The sequence below is a fragment of the Leuresthes tenuis genome, unplaced genomic scaffold, assembly GCF_036924035.1.
Source record: "Leuresthes tenuis unplaced genomic scaffold, fLeuTen1.0.hap1 SCAF_24, whole genome shotgun sequence".
NCBI classification, from domain to species: Eukaryota; Metazoa; Chordata; class Actinopteri; order Atheriniformes; family Atherinopsidae; genus Leuresthes; species Leuresthes tenuis.
The window spans coordinates 33,580-47,500 of NW_027325378.1; the positions used below are offsets into that span (position 1 = coordinate 33,580).

The 13,921-nt window shown below is 50.1% G+C and overlaps 1 protein-coding gene across 3 annotated transcripts; it reads right to left on the bottom strand.

Annotated features, from left to right (window-relative positions):
- Positions 1 to 692: 692 nt before the first annotated feature.
- Positions 693 to 12,723, bottom strand: LOC140284913 (tomoregulin-1-like). Of its 3 annotated transcripts, XM_072378932.1 has the most exons (11): positions 12,085 to 12,723; positions 11,803 to 11,976; positions 7,429 to 7,538; positions 6,867 to 6,996; positions 4,716 to 4,742; positions 4,524 to 4,614; positions 4,282 to 4,430; positions 3,109 to 3,156; positions 2,908 to 3,028; positions 2,252 to 2,413; positions 693 to 1,571 (listed from the first exon to the last, which is right to left on the bottom strand). In XM_072378932.1, exons 2-11 carry the CDS (start codon positions 11,936 to 11,938, stop codon positions 1,487 to 1,489), a joined length of 1,059 nt encoding a protein of 352 aa, XP_072235033.1. In that variant the 5' UTR covers positions 11,939 to 11,976; positions 12,085 to 12,723; the 3' UTR covers positions 693 to 1,486. The 3 variants fall into 3 exon arrangements, with proteins under 3 accessions (XP_072235033.1, XP_072235035.1, XP_072235034.1); XM_072378934.1 differs by lacking the exon at positions 12,085 to 12,723 and having other exon boundaries at positions 11,803 to 12,074; XM_072378933.1 differs by lacking the exon at positions 12,085 to 12,723 and having other exon boundaries at positions 4,716 to 4,736; positions 11,803 to 12,023.
- Positions 12,724 to 13,921: the final 1,198 nt, after the last annotated feature.

Consider the following 13,921-nt stretch of genomic DNA (forward strand, 5'->3'; position numbering starts at 1 on the left):
GCAGTAACATCTACAGGAAAATCAGGCCGGATTTCTGCAGGCGTCACATGACCTCGGCCAGCTTATGGATCTACTCCTTCTACCACGATAAAACAACCAACACAGACACTTCGTACCGTCGTCACAAATCAGATTAAAAAGCCAAAAAAGACACGGACGAGTCCTTTCAGGTGGCCTCCACTCGTCCAGACACACAACAAAACATTGGAATCCATTTCCGGAATGGCGTGAGCTGAAAACGAAGCGATAAACGAGCCGTCAGCTCGTAGCTCCCGAAGCAGTAGAAAAAACAGCATTTTGGTTTTTAGGTGCATCTCATCGTAACAAATACAAAACAGAAACGTTAGTTCTGTCCCTGTGGGACAGCCAGACGAACCCGAGGGTCCGGTGGTCCCTGATAATCCTGTTTCCCGGTGCAGAGCGCCCCCTGGAGAGCTAAGGCGGAATTAAACAACAGAGGAAGGAAAAGTTGAGCCGAACGTTAGAATTAGCTGGATGTTAACTTTCTGTGGCTTCATTCTGGAATGTTCCATGGAAGAGAAACGGATCATTTAAATGCTGAATAAGTTTAAATTCCACCAGACACGAGCCCTTTTCAGCATTCTCACATTTGGGAGCCGCTCACTGCAGGCTGGATGCAAACATCTGTTCTCTACAAGCTTTCTCCATGCTTTTATGCACCTATGGGAAGGTTTTTTGGCTCAGATGAAGTGAGGAGAAGCGTGGATTCTGTTTTCATGCATTAAAGTCCTGCCGCCACTGAGCAGCTGAGACTTAACCAGGTCCAGGAAGCATCAGGGAGCTCCTTCAGGTGGGTTCAGCTGCCATCAGACTCATGGAAAGTGCTGAAAGGGGCCACATGTCTGTCCTGAGCACCGGTCAAAGTGAGGATGCTGTCTCAGATAAATGTGAATCAGGAGGTCAGCTTCCTGATCGATAAGCTTTTATCTCACTATAGTGACGGTTTGACGCATCTTTCATGCTCGGAGAAACATGGGAACACCAACTAAAGGTCTGCAGCGGGTAAAAAATCAAATGTGGAGAAATAATCCTGCTTGGCTCAAATATAAAAGAGTCTGAAGTCATTTTAAAATAAGGTGAACACTTTGCTTCTAATCTCACTAAAACACAAGAAGAAAACTATTTTTAACCAGAAAACCTTCAAACCTCATCGTCTCAGTGGTATCAATCCTACAATAAGTATTCATCGAATGTCAGTGAAGAGGAATCACAGCAAAGAGGCAGGAAAACAGTGCAAGTGTGCGTCCCACAGGGTGGAAACACAGCCTGACATGACGATACAATCATATAAATAAGGTTCCTGCAGCCGCTGCACGAACAGAAACATCTGAGAAATAAGGCCCCTTCAGAACATTAGCTTTCAAAGAAAAGGGAAAAATAACCAGGCACCAAAAAGTTGGTAGAAATCTGTCCGAGTGGTACGAAAACGGGATTTTATAAAAAGACGAGGAGGAAGGGGCGGGCGCTACATCATCCTGGAGGAGGTTCCTGACGGGAAGTGGCCGAGGTGCTGCTTCTGTCGGCGGCCGCGCTTCGTCTTGTTGCACCGCCTGCAAGCACACAGCAGGAAGTACACGTCACCATGGAAACCGTCACAGCTCTACACTGAAGGCTGGGAATGATCATCAGGCTGAACAAACCGGCCCATCTTTTAAATGCAGGCAGCTTAAAAAGCATCAATCTGCTCTGCATTTCATTTCAGAAAGATTCCCGTCAGCCTGACAGGTAACGGAGTCTTAGTGTGCCCCCTGCTGGCCGGGAGGCGTCACTGCGACTCACCTGCATCCACGATGGGTGGGTTTTACGCAGCGTTATCCTTCAAATATGGATAAAAAGAGCCTCAGGGAATAAACACTTCATTTCAGAAAGATTCCTGTCAGCCTGACAGGTAACGGAGTCTTAGTGTGCCCCCTGCTGGCCGGGAGGCGTCACTGCGACTCACCTGCATCCACGATGGGTGGGTTTTACGCAGCGTTATCCTTCAAATATGGATTAAAAGAGCCTCAGGGAATAAACATTTCATTTCAGAAAGATTCCTGTCAGCCTGACAGGTAACGGAGTGTTAGTGCTCCCCCTGCTGGCCGGGAGGCGTCACTGCGACTCACCTGCATCCACGATGGGTCGGTTTTACGCAGCGTTATCCTTCAAATATGGATTAAAAGAGCCTCAGGGAATATTTCATTCTACCAATCATTACGCTTCACTCTCACAGCTGTTCTGGAGCTCTTACCTGGTGAAGCACATCACCACGGCGACGATGACGGCGATCTGAACAGCTCCGATGATGGCGGCGATGAGGACGTAGTGCAGCTTCTGACCGCTGGGCACCACGTAGAGGATGTTAAAGTCCAGCAGCTGGTCGCACTGAGGGCCGCCGTACGCCGCCTCACACCTGCAACACACACCAGTTACCGTGGTTACGATCTGAGGCTGCTGCCCACAGCTGGACTGATGCAGGTGAGCTTTTAAATCTCTTGGTCCGGTCTACGTCTCCTTTTGGCGCTTCCTGCTTTATTTTATATGTTATATGTTTTATATTTATGCATTTAGCAGAAGCTTTTATCCAAAGTGACTTACAGGTAGGGTAAGGGGGTCTTGCCTAAGGACCCCTACTGGAGGTAATACCTTTCATGCAGGGGATTTGAACCCAGGCCCCCTACATGGAAGGTGGCAATCATAGCACTGCACTCTCCAGTTTGTAGAGTTCACCACCTTGTGTTTACTTCCTGTTCGAGTCTGTTTCATTTGAACCTTTTAACTTCTAGTTTGTGAAGCTTTATTTAAACTCATTGGTTTTTCAGGCGGACTTTTACCCGAACGGGCTCAGAACTGGACCAGATCTGAGGTCTGACCCGGGTTCTGAAGGGACCCAGACTGGGGCGTTACCTGCAGGTCGGCAGGTTGTGTCGCATCTCGCACTGGCCGTGCTCACAGAACTGGGCGTAGTCCTCAGGACAGGGGGCGGGGCTGTCCACAAAGCCCTCCCCCTCACCAGGCTTGGACACGGCTGGAAAACAGAAGAAGACAATCCTGGTTTATGATTGGCTGTCGTGACAAAAGGTGTTCAGCGAGTTGACGGCGTCTCACCGTAGATGTCCGGTTTGGTCTTGGTGCCGTCGTCCTTCCTGCTTTTATCTGAAACCACAGAAGAAGAGTTTAACAAGGTGATTCCCAAAGAGCTATTAGCTGAAAACTTGGCATATCTCAGCATGGTGTGCAGTGTGTCCTTAAAACATTTGAGGAAACTGGACAAGTGGAGGACAAAAGAAGAAGTGTCAGGCCTAAAAACTATCTCCAGCAGATGAACAGGATCTGAAAGTGATGTCCTTAAGAAAGAGGAAAAAATCCAGCTGTGACCTGACAGGACCTGAGAGATGCATCTGGACCTTCAGCTGATCCATCTACTGTTGGCCCAAGCCTCATCAGAAATGGGCTCCATGGAAGGGTGGCTGTCAAGAAGCCGTTCTTAAGGAAGGGAAACAGGGAGAAAAGGCTGAGCTGTGCCAAATGACACAAGAAGTGGACTGAAAATCAGTGGCAACAGGTCTTATGGAGGGATGAATCCTCCCCAGAGCCCGGACCTCAACATTATTGAAGCAGTGTGGGATCATCTGACAGAGAACGGAACAAAAGGCAGCCCACATCCAAAGAAGAGCTTTGGGATGTCCTTCAAGAAGCCTGGAGAACTATTCCTGAAGACTCCTTAAAGAAATGACAGAAAGCTTGTCTCAGAGGGTTCAGGCTGTGTTGGAGAATAAAGGAGCTCAGACCAGAGATTCACTTTAAAGCTGCTGAGAACTGATGAAAAACTCTGTTTCTGCCTCAGATTCTGGGTTTATGTTCAGGTTTGAACATGTTTCAGTGAATCTCTGCAGCTGCTTCCTGTTTTCTTATCAAATATAAAGAAATGAGGCAGTAAATCCTGTAAAGTTACAGTTTCTCATAAATATTCATGTGAATTTATGAATATTCAGTCATGCGTGTAAATCCTACGTGCGCGTGTGTGCGTGCACGTGGACAGATGCAGGTGGAAACCTTCACTGTGGGCACATCTCTGCACTTTGGGGCCGTTGTGGCCCTCAAAGGGCTTTTTCTCGGCTCCAGGCCTGGTTTCAGGGTTCAATTAACCAGCGACGGACCTCGCAGCTCCAGGAAGATCCGCGTGTGTTTAGATTGAGGTCAGGTCATCATTTAATATAAATGAACCTTTTCCCCCTTTGCTCTCTTCTTCTTCACGTCCTAACTCTGTGTTCTTGTTACCTTGGCAACGTCCCACGTGCTTGATGTCGATCTTGAGCTGCTTGAGGCAGGACGCCTCGCGGACGTGGCACGGCGTGTCGTGGGTGGCGCCGTCGCTGCCGCACACCGGGTTGTCGTTGTGGCCGTTGCACACGATGTTGCACATGCAGCTGCAGACACAGTAAATCTGTCAGCTCAGCTTTACCTCCATGCCTTGGACTGAACTGGTGCACGTGCGTGTGCACGTGTGCGTGCACGCTCACAGCATATCCTCGGAGTCCTCGTCGCACTCGGCGCCGAACTTGCAGTTGCCACATTTGGACGCCTTTTTGCCGCGGCCGGAGCCTTCGTCGTCTGCACAGAAACAGCTTTGGGTTGAAGCTTTTTTATCTTTATCTTTTTATCTTTTATTTTATTCAAAGCAACAAAAAGGTGGAGAGCTGCAAAGCGCTTACCTCCGTCTCCGGATCCCGAACCTGCGTCTGATGACAGAGGGACACGGTTAGCTTTACCTGCTGACTTCCAGCTGTTTTCACAGCTGCATTCACCTGATTTTAATCTGTTAAACAGCAAAAAGCTGCCAAACATCTTCAGTGATCCAACGGGGTTCAACAAGTCAAGTTTAAGACATTTTAAAGACTTTTTAAGACTTTTTAAGACTTTTAAAGACTTTTTAAGACGTTTAAAGACTTTTTTAAGACTTTTTTAAGACTTTTTAAGACTTTTTAAAGACCTTTAAAGACCTTTAAAGACTTTTTAAGACTTTTTAAAGACTTTTTAAGACTTTTTAAGACTTTTTAAAGACTTTTTAAGACTTTTTAAAGACTTTTTAAAGACTTTTTAAAGACTTTTTAAGACTTTTTAAGACTTTTTAAGACTTTTAAAGACTTTTTAAGACTTTTTAAAGACTTTTTAAGACTTTTTAAAGACCTTTAAAGACCTTTAAAGACTTTTTAAGACTTTTTAAAGACTTTTTAAGACTTTTTAAGACTTTTTAAAGACTTTTTAAGACTTTTTAAAGACTTTTTAAAGACTTTTTAAGACTTTTTAAGACTTTTTAAGACTTTTAAAGACTTTTTAAGACTTTTTAAAGACTTTTTAAGACTTTTTAAGACTTTTTAAAGACTTTTTAAGACTTTTTAAAGACTTTTTAAGACTTTTTAAAGACTTTTTTAAGACTTTTTTAAGACTGTTTAAAGACTTTTTAAAGACTTTTTAAGACTTTTTAAGACTTTTTTAAGACTTTTTTAAGACTTTTTAAGACTTTTTAAAGACTTTTTAAGACTTTTAAAGACTTTTTAAGACTTTTTCAAGACTTTTTAAAGACTTTTTAAGACTTTTTAGAGACTTTTTAAAGACCATAATGAATACAATTTAAGACCCATTTCACAACCAAACTGGCAAAAAAGCACAAAAGACCTGAAGGAAACTCTGAGGCCCGTAAAGTTTAGGATGCTGAACCTCACTAAAACCACCAGAACCCCCCCCCCCCCCCTCCCCCCCATTTGTGGAGGGACATATTAACGAATAAAAGTACACAGGCGTCGTGTGCTAACGTCAGTTTCAGTGCACGTAACGTTCGACTCGTTTCCTGAGCGGAATCCAGAGGAAAATACACCGGTAACGGGCCGTTGCTATGCAACAGCAGCTTGTTGCCATGACAGAACACATGTGGTCAGATCTGAGTCGTAACAAGAGACACCTGCCTGGGTGCTTTAAGTAAAAGTGACGTTAATACACTTCTAAGACCTTTCAAAGTCGTATTTAAGATCATTTCATGAAATTTTAAGATCATTTTGGATATTTTAAGGCGTTAAATTCAGACTTTTTAATTCACAGAAACCCGTCTAATCTGAACAGTCCATGCTCTGCTGTTCCCTTTCCCTGCTAAACTTCACATCCCGCTTGTTAGAAAAATTCTGTAGTTATACTATGAGAAAAGCTGCAAGAATCTGTGATGGGGGGGGGTTTCCCCCCCAACTTTTGACTGCATGAACTCGTCTTTCCCATAATATTAAATGGTGAGAAATGACTTTTCCCATAACATTGTGTGGCCAGCAAGCATCAACAATATAAATATAAACAACATAAATATGTATAAAACTCTGAGCAGCTTCCTGACAGGCTGAGCGGACTTCTCTCTTTCTTTTTAAGTGTTTTGTTGTTTCTGACTGAATAAGAATTCTTTCATGCCGGCAGCTGCTTCGGCTGACAGACTGGAAGAGCCGTGACTCTCCTCAGAACGGCGCCGGCTGCTGCTCAGAACGGCGCCGGCTGCTGCTGGGCCAGGCGTTCAACCTGGACCTGTCCGAGTGCTCACAGGCAGCACTTCTCTGTGCTTTCTGAAAGACCCGTGTGTGCACGGCGCTCCAGAGGAACAGATAAGCGACTGTTTTTATCTTATCACAGGGTGTTTTAAAAATCCATCTGCGTTTCCATGGAGATATGGAAACACAGGCCTGTTTTAAACCCAATAACAACATGAAATGATCTTTTTGCAGCGGCTGGGCCTGATTTTAAGTTAAAACTCTATTCTGTTTCTGGGCTCATTGTGCGAGTTATGAATGAGCGAAGGACACAACCTGCAGAATATGAGTGTGCGTTACCGTGGTAACAGGGTCCCTCTGACACGATGCTGATGGCCCTCTGTTTCTTGCAGGCGGCTCTCCGCAGGAAGCACTCGTTCTGGTACGTGTCTCCGTTGGAGCCGCAGACGGGAACGTACTTCTTATGGCACTGAAACACAGCAACAGACCCGGTTCTTATGGGACGGACTTAAACAAGAACACTGGTGTGTTCGCAGGGGGCGCTGCAGCCTGCAGGGGGCGCTGCAGCCTGCAGGGGGCGCTGCAGCCCGTAGGGGGCACTGCAGCCTGCAGGGGGCGCTGCAGCCTGCAGGGGGCGCTGCAGCCTATAGGGGGCACTGCAGCCTGCAGGGGGCGCTGCAGCCTGCAGGGGGCGCTGCAGCCTGCAGGGGGCGCTGCAGCCCGTAGGGGGCGCTGCAGCCTGCAGGGGTCGCTGCAGCCCGTAGGGGGCGCTGCAGCCCGTAGGGGGCGCTGCAGCCCGCAGGGGGCGCTGCAGCCTATAGGGGTCGCTGCAGCCTGCAGGGGGCGCTGCAGCCTGCAGGGGGCGCTGCAGTCTGCAGGGGGCGCTGTGCGGGCGACTCACGTGGAACTGACAGACGCACTTGATGTCGGCTCCATTTTCGCGGCAGGTGCCTCCAAAGCGACACGTCCCGGCGTCACAAACACGCAGGTCGCTCTTCTTCTCCGACAAATCTGAAAACAGACAAACAGCAGCAGCGATTATTAGCATCAGGTGGGAGCAGAACCGGCACTGTTCTGTTGATGTTCTGTTGATCCATCTGTGGCCCGCTTCCTGTTTAAAGCTCTACACTAACTAAGTATTTACAGATTTAGAAATGTAATATAATATAATATAACAGCAGCCACAGCCAAAAGAAAACTAATCAATCAGAAGCTAATCAAACTAGCTTCGACATGCTGGTATTAGCATGCTAGTATTAGCATGCTAGTATTAGCATGCTAGTATTAGCATGCTAGCTGCTAGGCTCGACCTGCTGATGCCCAGCAGACACATCAGATGTTCTCGTGGGTAGTTGCAAAAGAGTCGCCATCCAGGTGGAATAGGATAGATTTCCCCTGGAAAACACATCAGTCCTAACAGGGGGGCGTGATCAGGGGAACAGATGGAGCTGATGGAGCAGATGGAGCAGATGGAGCAGATGGAGCAGATGGAGCTGATGGAGCTGGTGGAGCAGATGGTGCTGATGGTGCTGATGGAGCTGATGGAGCAGATGGAGCTGATGGAGCTCATGGAGCTGGTGGAGCAGATGGAGCAGATGGAGCTGATGGAGGTCGGACAGGACCGAGTGTGCAGATGGAGCTGATGGAGCTGATGGAGCAGATGGAGCTCAGGGAGCTGATGGAGCTCATGGAGCTGGTGGAGCAGATGGAGCAGATGGAGCTGATGGAGCTGATGGAGCAGATGGAGCTCAGGGAGCTGATGGAGCTCATGGAGCTGGTGGAGCAGATGGAGCAGATGGAGCTGATGGAGCTGATGGAGCAGATGGAGCTGATGGAGCAGATGGAGCTGATGGAGCTCAGGGAGCTGATGGAGCTGATGGAACTGATGGAGCAGATGGAGGTGATGGAGCTCAGGGAGCTGATGGAACTGATGGAGCTGATGGAGCTGATGGAGCAGATGGAGCTCAGGGAGCTGATGGAGCTCATGGAGCTGGTGGAGCAGATGGAGCAGATGGAGCTGATGGAGCTCAGGGAGCTGATGGAGCTGATGGAGCAGATGGAGCAGATGGAGCTGATGGAGCTGATGGAGCTGGTGGAGCAGATGGAGCAGATGGAGCTGATGGAGCTCAGGGAGCTGATGGAGCTGGTGGAGCAGATGGTGCTGATGGTGCTGATGGAGCTGATGGAGCAGATGGAGCTGATGGAGCTCATGGAGCTGGTGGAGCAGATGGAGCAGATGGAGCTGATGGAGGTCGGACAGGACCGAGTGTGCAGATGGAGCTGATGGAGCTGATGGAGCAGATGGAGCTCAGGGAGCTGATGGAGCTCATGGAGCTGGTGGAGCAGATGGAGCTGATGGAGCTGATGGAGCAGATGGAGCTGATGGAGGTCGGACAGGACCGAGTGTGCAGATGGAGCTGATGGAGCTGATGGAGCAGATGGAGCTCAGGGAGCTGATGGAGCTCATGGAGCTGGTGGAGCAGATGGAGCAGATGGAGCAGATGGAGCTGATGGAGCTGATGGAGCAGATGGAGCTGATGGAGCAGATGGAGCTGATGGAGCTCAGGGAGCTGATGGAGCTGATGGAGCTGATGGAACTGATGGAGCAGATGGAGGTGATGGAGCTCATGGAGCTGGTGGAGCAGATGGAGCAGATGGAGCAGATGGAGCTGATGGAACTGATGGAGCAGATGGAGCTGATGGAGCTCAGGGAGCTGATGGAGCTCATGGAGCTGGTGGAGCAGATGGAGCAGATGGAGCTGATGGAGCAGATGGAGCAGATGGAGGTCGGACAGGACCGAGTGTGCAGATGGAGCTGATGGAGCTGATGGAGCAGATGGAGCTCAGGGAGCTGATGGAGCAGATGGAGCTCAGGGAGCTGGTGGAGCAGATGGAGCAGATGGAGCTGGTGGAGCAGATGGAGCAGATGGAGCTGATGGAGCTGATGGAGCTGATGGAACTGATGGAGCTGATGGAGCTGATGGAACTGATGGAACTGGTGGAGCTGATGGAGCTGATGGAGCAGATGGAGCTGATGGAGCTGATGGAGCAGATGGAGGTCGCTCCACCAGCTGTCAGGACACACTCACACTGCTGGAAACACTGACGGCTCACACTAATATCCAGGCTTGTAATTTCATGGCATCTGATTGGCTGTCTGCATGCAGGCCGGCCAATCAGAGGCTGTAATTACAGGGCCGTGACCTCTGGCTTCCCTGTAATTAGTAAATACCTCGGAGTGCTGAGCCAGCACTGGCTCACACACACACAACAGAAAGAGTGTGTTCTCAGGAATCCCAGAGCAGGGATCAGCTTCCTGCTCGTCCGCAGGAAAGCGAGGGGCCGTGGATCAATAAAACGCCACCAGGAGGACGCCGGGTCACCCGGCGTCCTCCCTGACTGCTTCCACTTCACAGAAAGCTCCAGAACACGTTCCAGGGCTTCAAACTGGGTCAAAGAACGCGTCAACATCTCCTTCTTCAGCTGGAGTTTCACACGACTGTCCGGTTGCTATAGCGACGGACTCCTCAGCTTCAGCAGCGGCTTGTTTACAGTCAGAGAGGTCTGCAGAGACGCCGCCGCAGCGCTCTGTGGGGAGTGGAAAGCCTGCAGTAACACGTGAGAGCAAACGGGCCGCCCAGCAGGACGCCAACTGTGCCAGGAGCAGGTCAGAGGGCTGTGGAGGTTACACACCTGACCAGGAAGCAAACGGGCCGCCCAGCAGGACGCCAACTGTGCCAGGAGCAGGTCAAAGGGCAGCGGAGGTTACACACCTGACCAGGAAGCAAAGCCGCCGGCTGTTTGACCTCAGAGTGACATCAGAGTGACCTCAGAGTGACATCATCTGACATCAGAGTGACATCAGAGTGACATCAGAGTGACCTCAGAGTGACCTCAGAGTGAGCTCAGAGCAGAACCCGTCAGACTTTCACACCCTGGATCAGTGCAGTGAGGCAGAGCAGGAAAAGCCTTCATGTTTTTGGGCTTTTTGGGCTTTTTTTCCACTGATTCCTGCCACTCTTCTCCATCTCCTTGCGCCTCTCCTCCTTTTCCACTGGCACTGGGCCGGCTGTGATCACCTCGGACTGGAAGGCTTCTGGTTTTTCTGCAGAAACGAGCTCTTCTGTGGACATTCTTCAGAGAGCGTTCAGCTTTTTATAAAACTGTAGAATTCCTGCTGCTACGGAACTGCTGAAAGAAAACTTTCAGACTGTAAAGAGAAAGTTCCGGCTGCATGGACACTTTTGGAGGTGCATTATGGGATATGCTTTCTGGGTTACTGGCCATGGATTCTGCACTGGTTTTCCACCACAGAGGACACATCCGGAGCCCCGCCCCCACACAGAGACCTGAACCTGAACCCTGCAGAGACTCCAGAGTTACTCTAACAAGCCTCAAGCTCCTCCTCTGGGAAGCGGAGGAGGCTCCAACACACCCAGCTCCTCAGCTGGGGCTGAGCTTCATCACCGGCTGACCGACTTCAGGCTACTCGGTTAGGGTTAGGAATCCAGTCTGGAGAGCTGAGGCTGAAAGGGATGCACACCTGAAGCTGTAAAAACGCTCGCTGGCTGTGGATCTGCGTAAAGGTGGAACACCAGAGGCGGATATCTGGGCAGAACCACAGCGGGATGCACTCAGATCAGACCGAACGTCCCGTTTAACTGTGCTGAGGCGGCAGATTTATGGCGCCCGTCCTGTTTCTACCAGCCGCAGCAGCTTCTGGGAGTCTTTTTGTGTCTGGGGGCCACATTTGGCCAGCAGCCCCCCCCCCCCCCCCCCCCCTTTGCCTCCAGCTGCTATAAATCTGAGTGCAGATAGTCACATATGGGCCTCCACACACACACCGTTTAACCTCGCCCTGTTTCTGCAGCCTGTAATTAACCCGAGAATAGAGCAGGTCGAAGCGAGGAGTGGTCAACGTGCACGCCCACGTGCACGCCCACGTGCACACACACACACACACACCACCTCTGAGAGCAACATGCCAGCTCCAGCAGGTTAAACATCTGCTCAGCCTCATTACATCACACAGGTGGCTTATCAACCTCCCTGTTGCCATGGTGACAGCTGCCCCATCACTCTGTTGTCACTGAGATGCACGCGCCTTGTTTTATCCCCGGCGGGTCGTCATGACAACAGAAAAAAACACAAAGATGGAAAAGTACCTGGATCACGTGATCGGCCGCGTCCGAGAGCAGAAACAATGAGTGACCTCTGACCTTTACCCTCAGGTGTGTGCAGGTGTCGGAGGGGCCGTGAAGGCCCCGTGACTCACCTGGGCAGTCGGCGGCCTTCCCGGGGCCGCAGTCCGAGCCGCCGCTGCGGGGGAACGAGCTCCGGACGGCGGGCAGAACCAGCAGAACCAGCGGAACCAGCAGGCGGTGGAACCAGGAGGACCGGCACGGAGCCATGATGGAGGCAGGGACAGATGGAGTTAGATGTAGAAAGACTGAGAGGAAGGGAAGGAGAGAGGGGCAGAAAGAAGGAAAGGATGAATAAAAAGGATGAAATAAAAATGCTTTCCTGTGGTTCTCCGTCAGAGAAAAGAAAAACACACCGCAGAACCAGAAGACAATAAAATGTTGCAGCCACAAGAAGCCTCAGAGCCTCCTTTTGTCCATGTGTTTGCCCAAAACTCTGCAGGCTCTCAGGAGAGAGGCTCCATGGTGAAACGGGCTGGAAAAAACGTCGGGAAAGCCGGGAGGAAAGCTGCAAACCAAAGCCCAGGATAACAAAGCAACGCAGGGCCTGGGGCTTCACACACCGACCCCCACACCTCCGCCACCCCTGAAAGCAGTCTGCTCACAGCCCGGACTGAGACTCCATCCCCCAGCCCCGCTGCCTCGCTCTCAAACCGGCGGGGAGAAGCGACCGCGGAGCGCCGCGGACAGCAGAACCAGGTGGAGGTCCGAAGGGGCTCTCAGTAGCATCCAGGCCGAAGCGGAGCGGGTGTGCGCCGGTGGAGGTGGACGGAAACGATCGGTGGGTCGGACCGGGACTTTTTTTTTTTTTTTTTTTTTGTCCTCCTGTTCGTTCTCCGCTGAATCACATCAACAAAGGCCCGGACCACGTGACCCACAGGAGACCACTCCCACAGAGAGAGAGGGGCGAGAGACAATCCCGTATCCCTGCATGCTTTGCAGCGACCTGATTCAAACACAAAGTCATTGAAAAAGGGACGTTTGCGGTAACCTGCTGCTCTCTGAAACAGGCCCACGCAGCAGCTCTCACACGCGCACATCAGTCCCGATGACGGTGCCCTGACACCCGGACCTGGGCTGGACTCTTATGGACGCTGCGGCTATGAATGAAACACGCAGAGTCGGGTTATCTCAGTAAAGTTCCACATATTCCAGGTGTTTATGGCATGTTTCCAGATGTTTAGTCAGTGGACGCCGCTGCTGCATCAGTTCACATTTTGCTGGGCAGATACACAGCTGCAGGAAGCCTGTACAAAACCAGAAATGACTGCATAATTTACTCCTGATTAAAGTGCTTCCGTCATTTTAAACCAGTTCAGTGAAAGAGGCCGAACAGATGAACAAAGCGCGACTTTTTATGCAGCTTCAGTGGAAAGTGCCTCATCGCAGAGCTGCAGATGCTGCTGCTCAAAGTCTTCAGAAGCAAACACAGCGAAAGCTTTTACTCAGGAGGAAAAATAAAGAAAATTCAGCTAAAGAGAAGCCACGAAGGAAGAAGAAACTGAGAGAAGGTGCTTTCCTGTAGCTAAACTGGAGTCTGCTGCAGAGCGACTCTGTGACCAGCAGGGGGCGCTGCCTGTCTGCAGCTGGCACCACAACAAACACTCATAGGACGGAGGGAGGGATAGAGGGAGGGATGTGTGGATGGAGGGATAGAGGGATGAATAGAGGGATGGATGGATGGAGGGATAGAGGGATGTGTGGATGCATGACAGATGGATGGAGGGATAGATGGATGGATGGATGGATGGTTGATGGATGGATGGATGGTTGATGGATGGATGGATGATGGATGGATGGATGGTTGGATGATGGATGGATGGATGGATGATGGATGGATGGATGATGGATGATGGATGGATGATGGATGGATGGATGGATGATGGATGGTGGATGGATGATGGATGGATGGATGATGGATGATGGATGGATGATGGATGGAGGGATGAATAGAGGGATGGATGGATGGATGATGGATGGTTGATGGATGATGGAGGGATGGATGGATGATGGATGGATGGATGATGGATGGATGATGGATGATGGAGGGATGGAGTGATACATACATATAGAAAATCCTGTAATAAAAGATTTATTGATAAGAATACAGCTGTGTCTACAGATGTTTCCAGGATTAATAAGTTGCCTACAGATGTTTCCAGGATTAATAAGTTGCCTACAGATGTTTCCAGG

Coding starts and splice junctions, on each gene's coding strand:
- LOC140284913 (XM_072378932.1), bottom strand. CDS start 11,938: ATGGCTCCGTGCCGGTCCTCCTGGTTCCACCGCCTGCTGGTTCCGCTG. Junction 3,157..4,281: donor GCACGTGGGACGTTGCCAAG/GTAACAAGAACA, acceptor CTGTGGTTTCAG/ATAAAAGCAGGAAGGACGAC. Junction 3,029..3,108: donor GACCAAACCGGACATCTACG/GTGAGACGCCGT, acceptor TCTGTTTTCCAG/CCGTGTCCAAGCCTGGTGAG.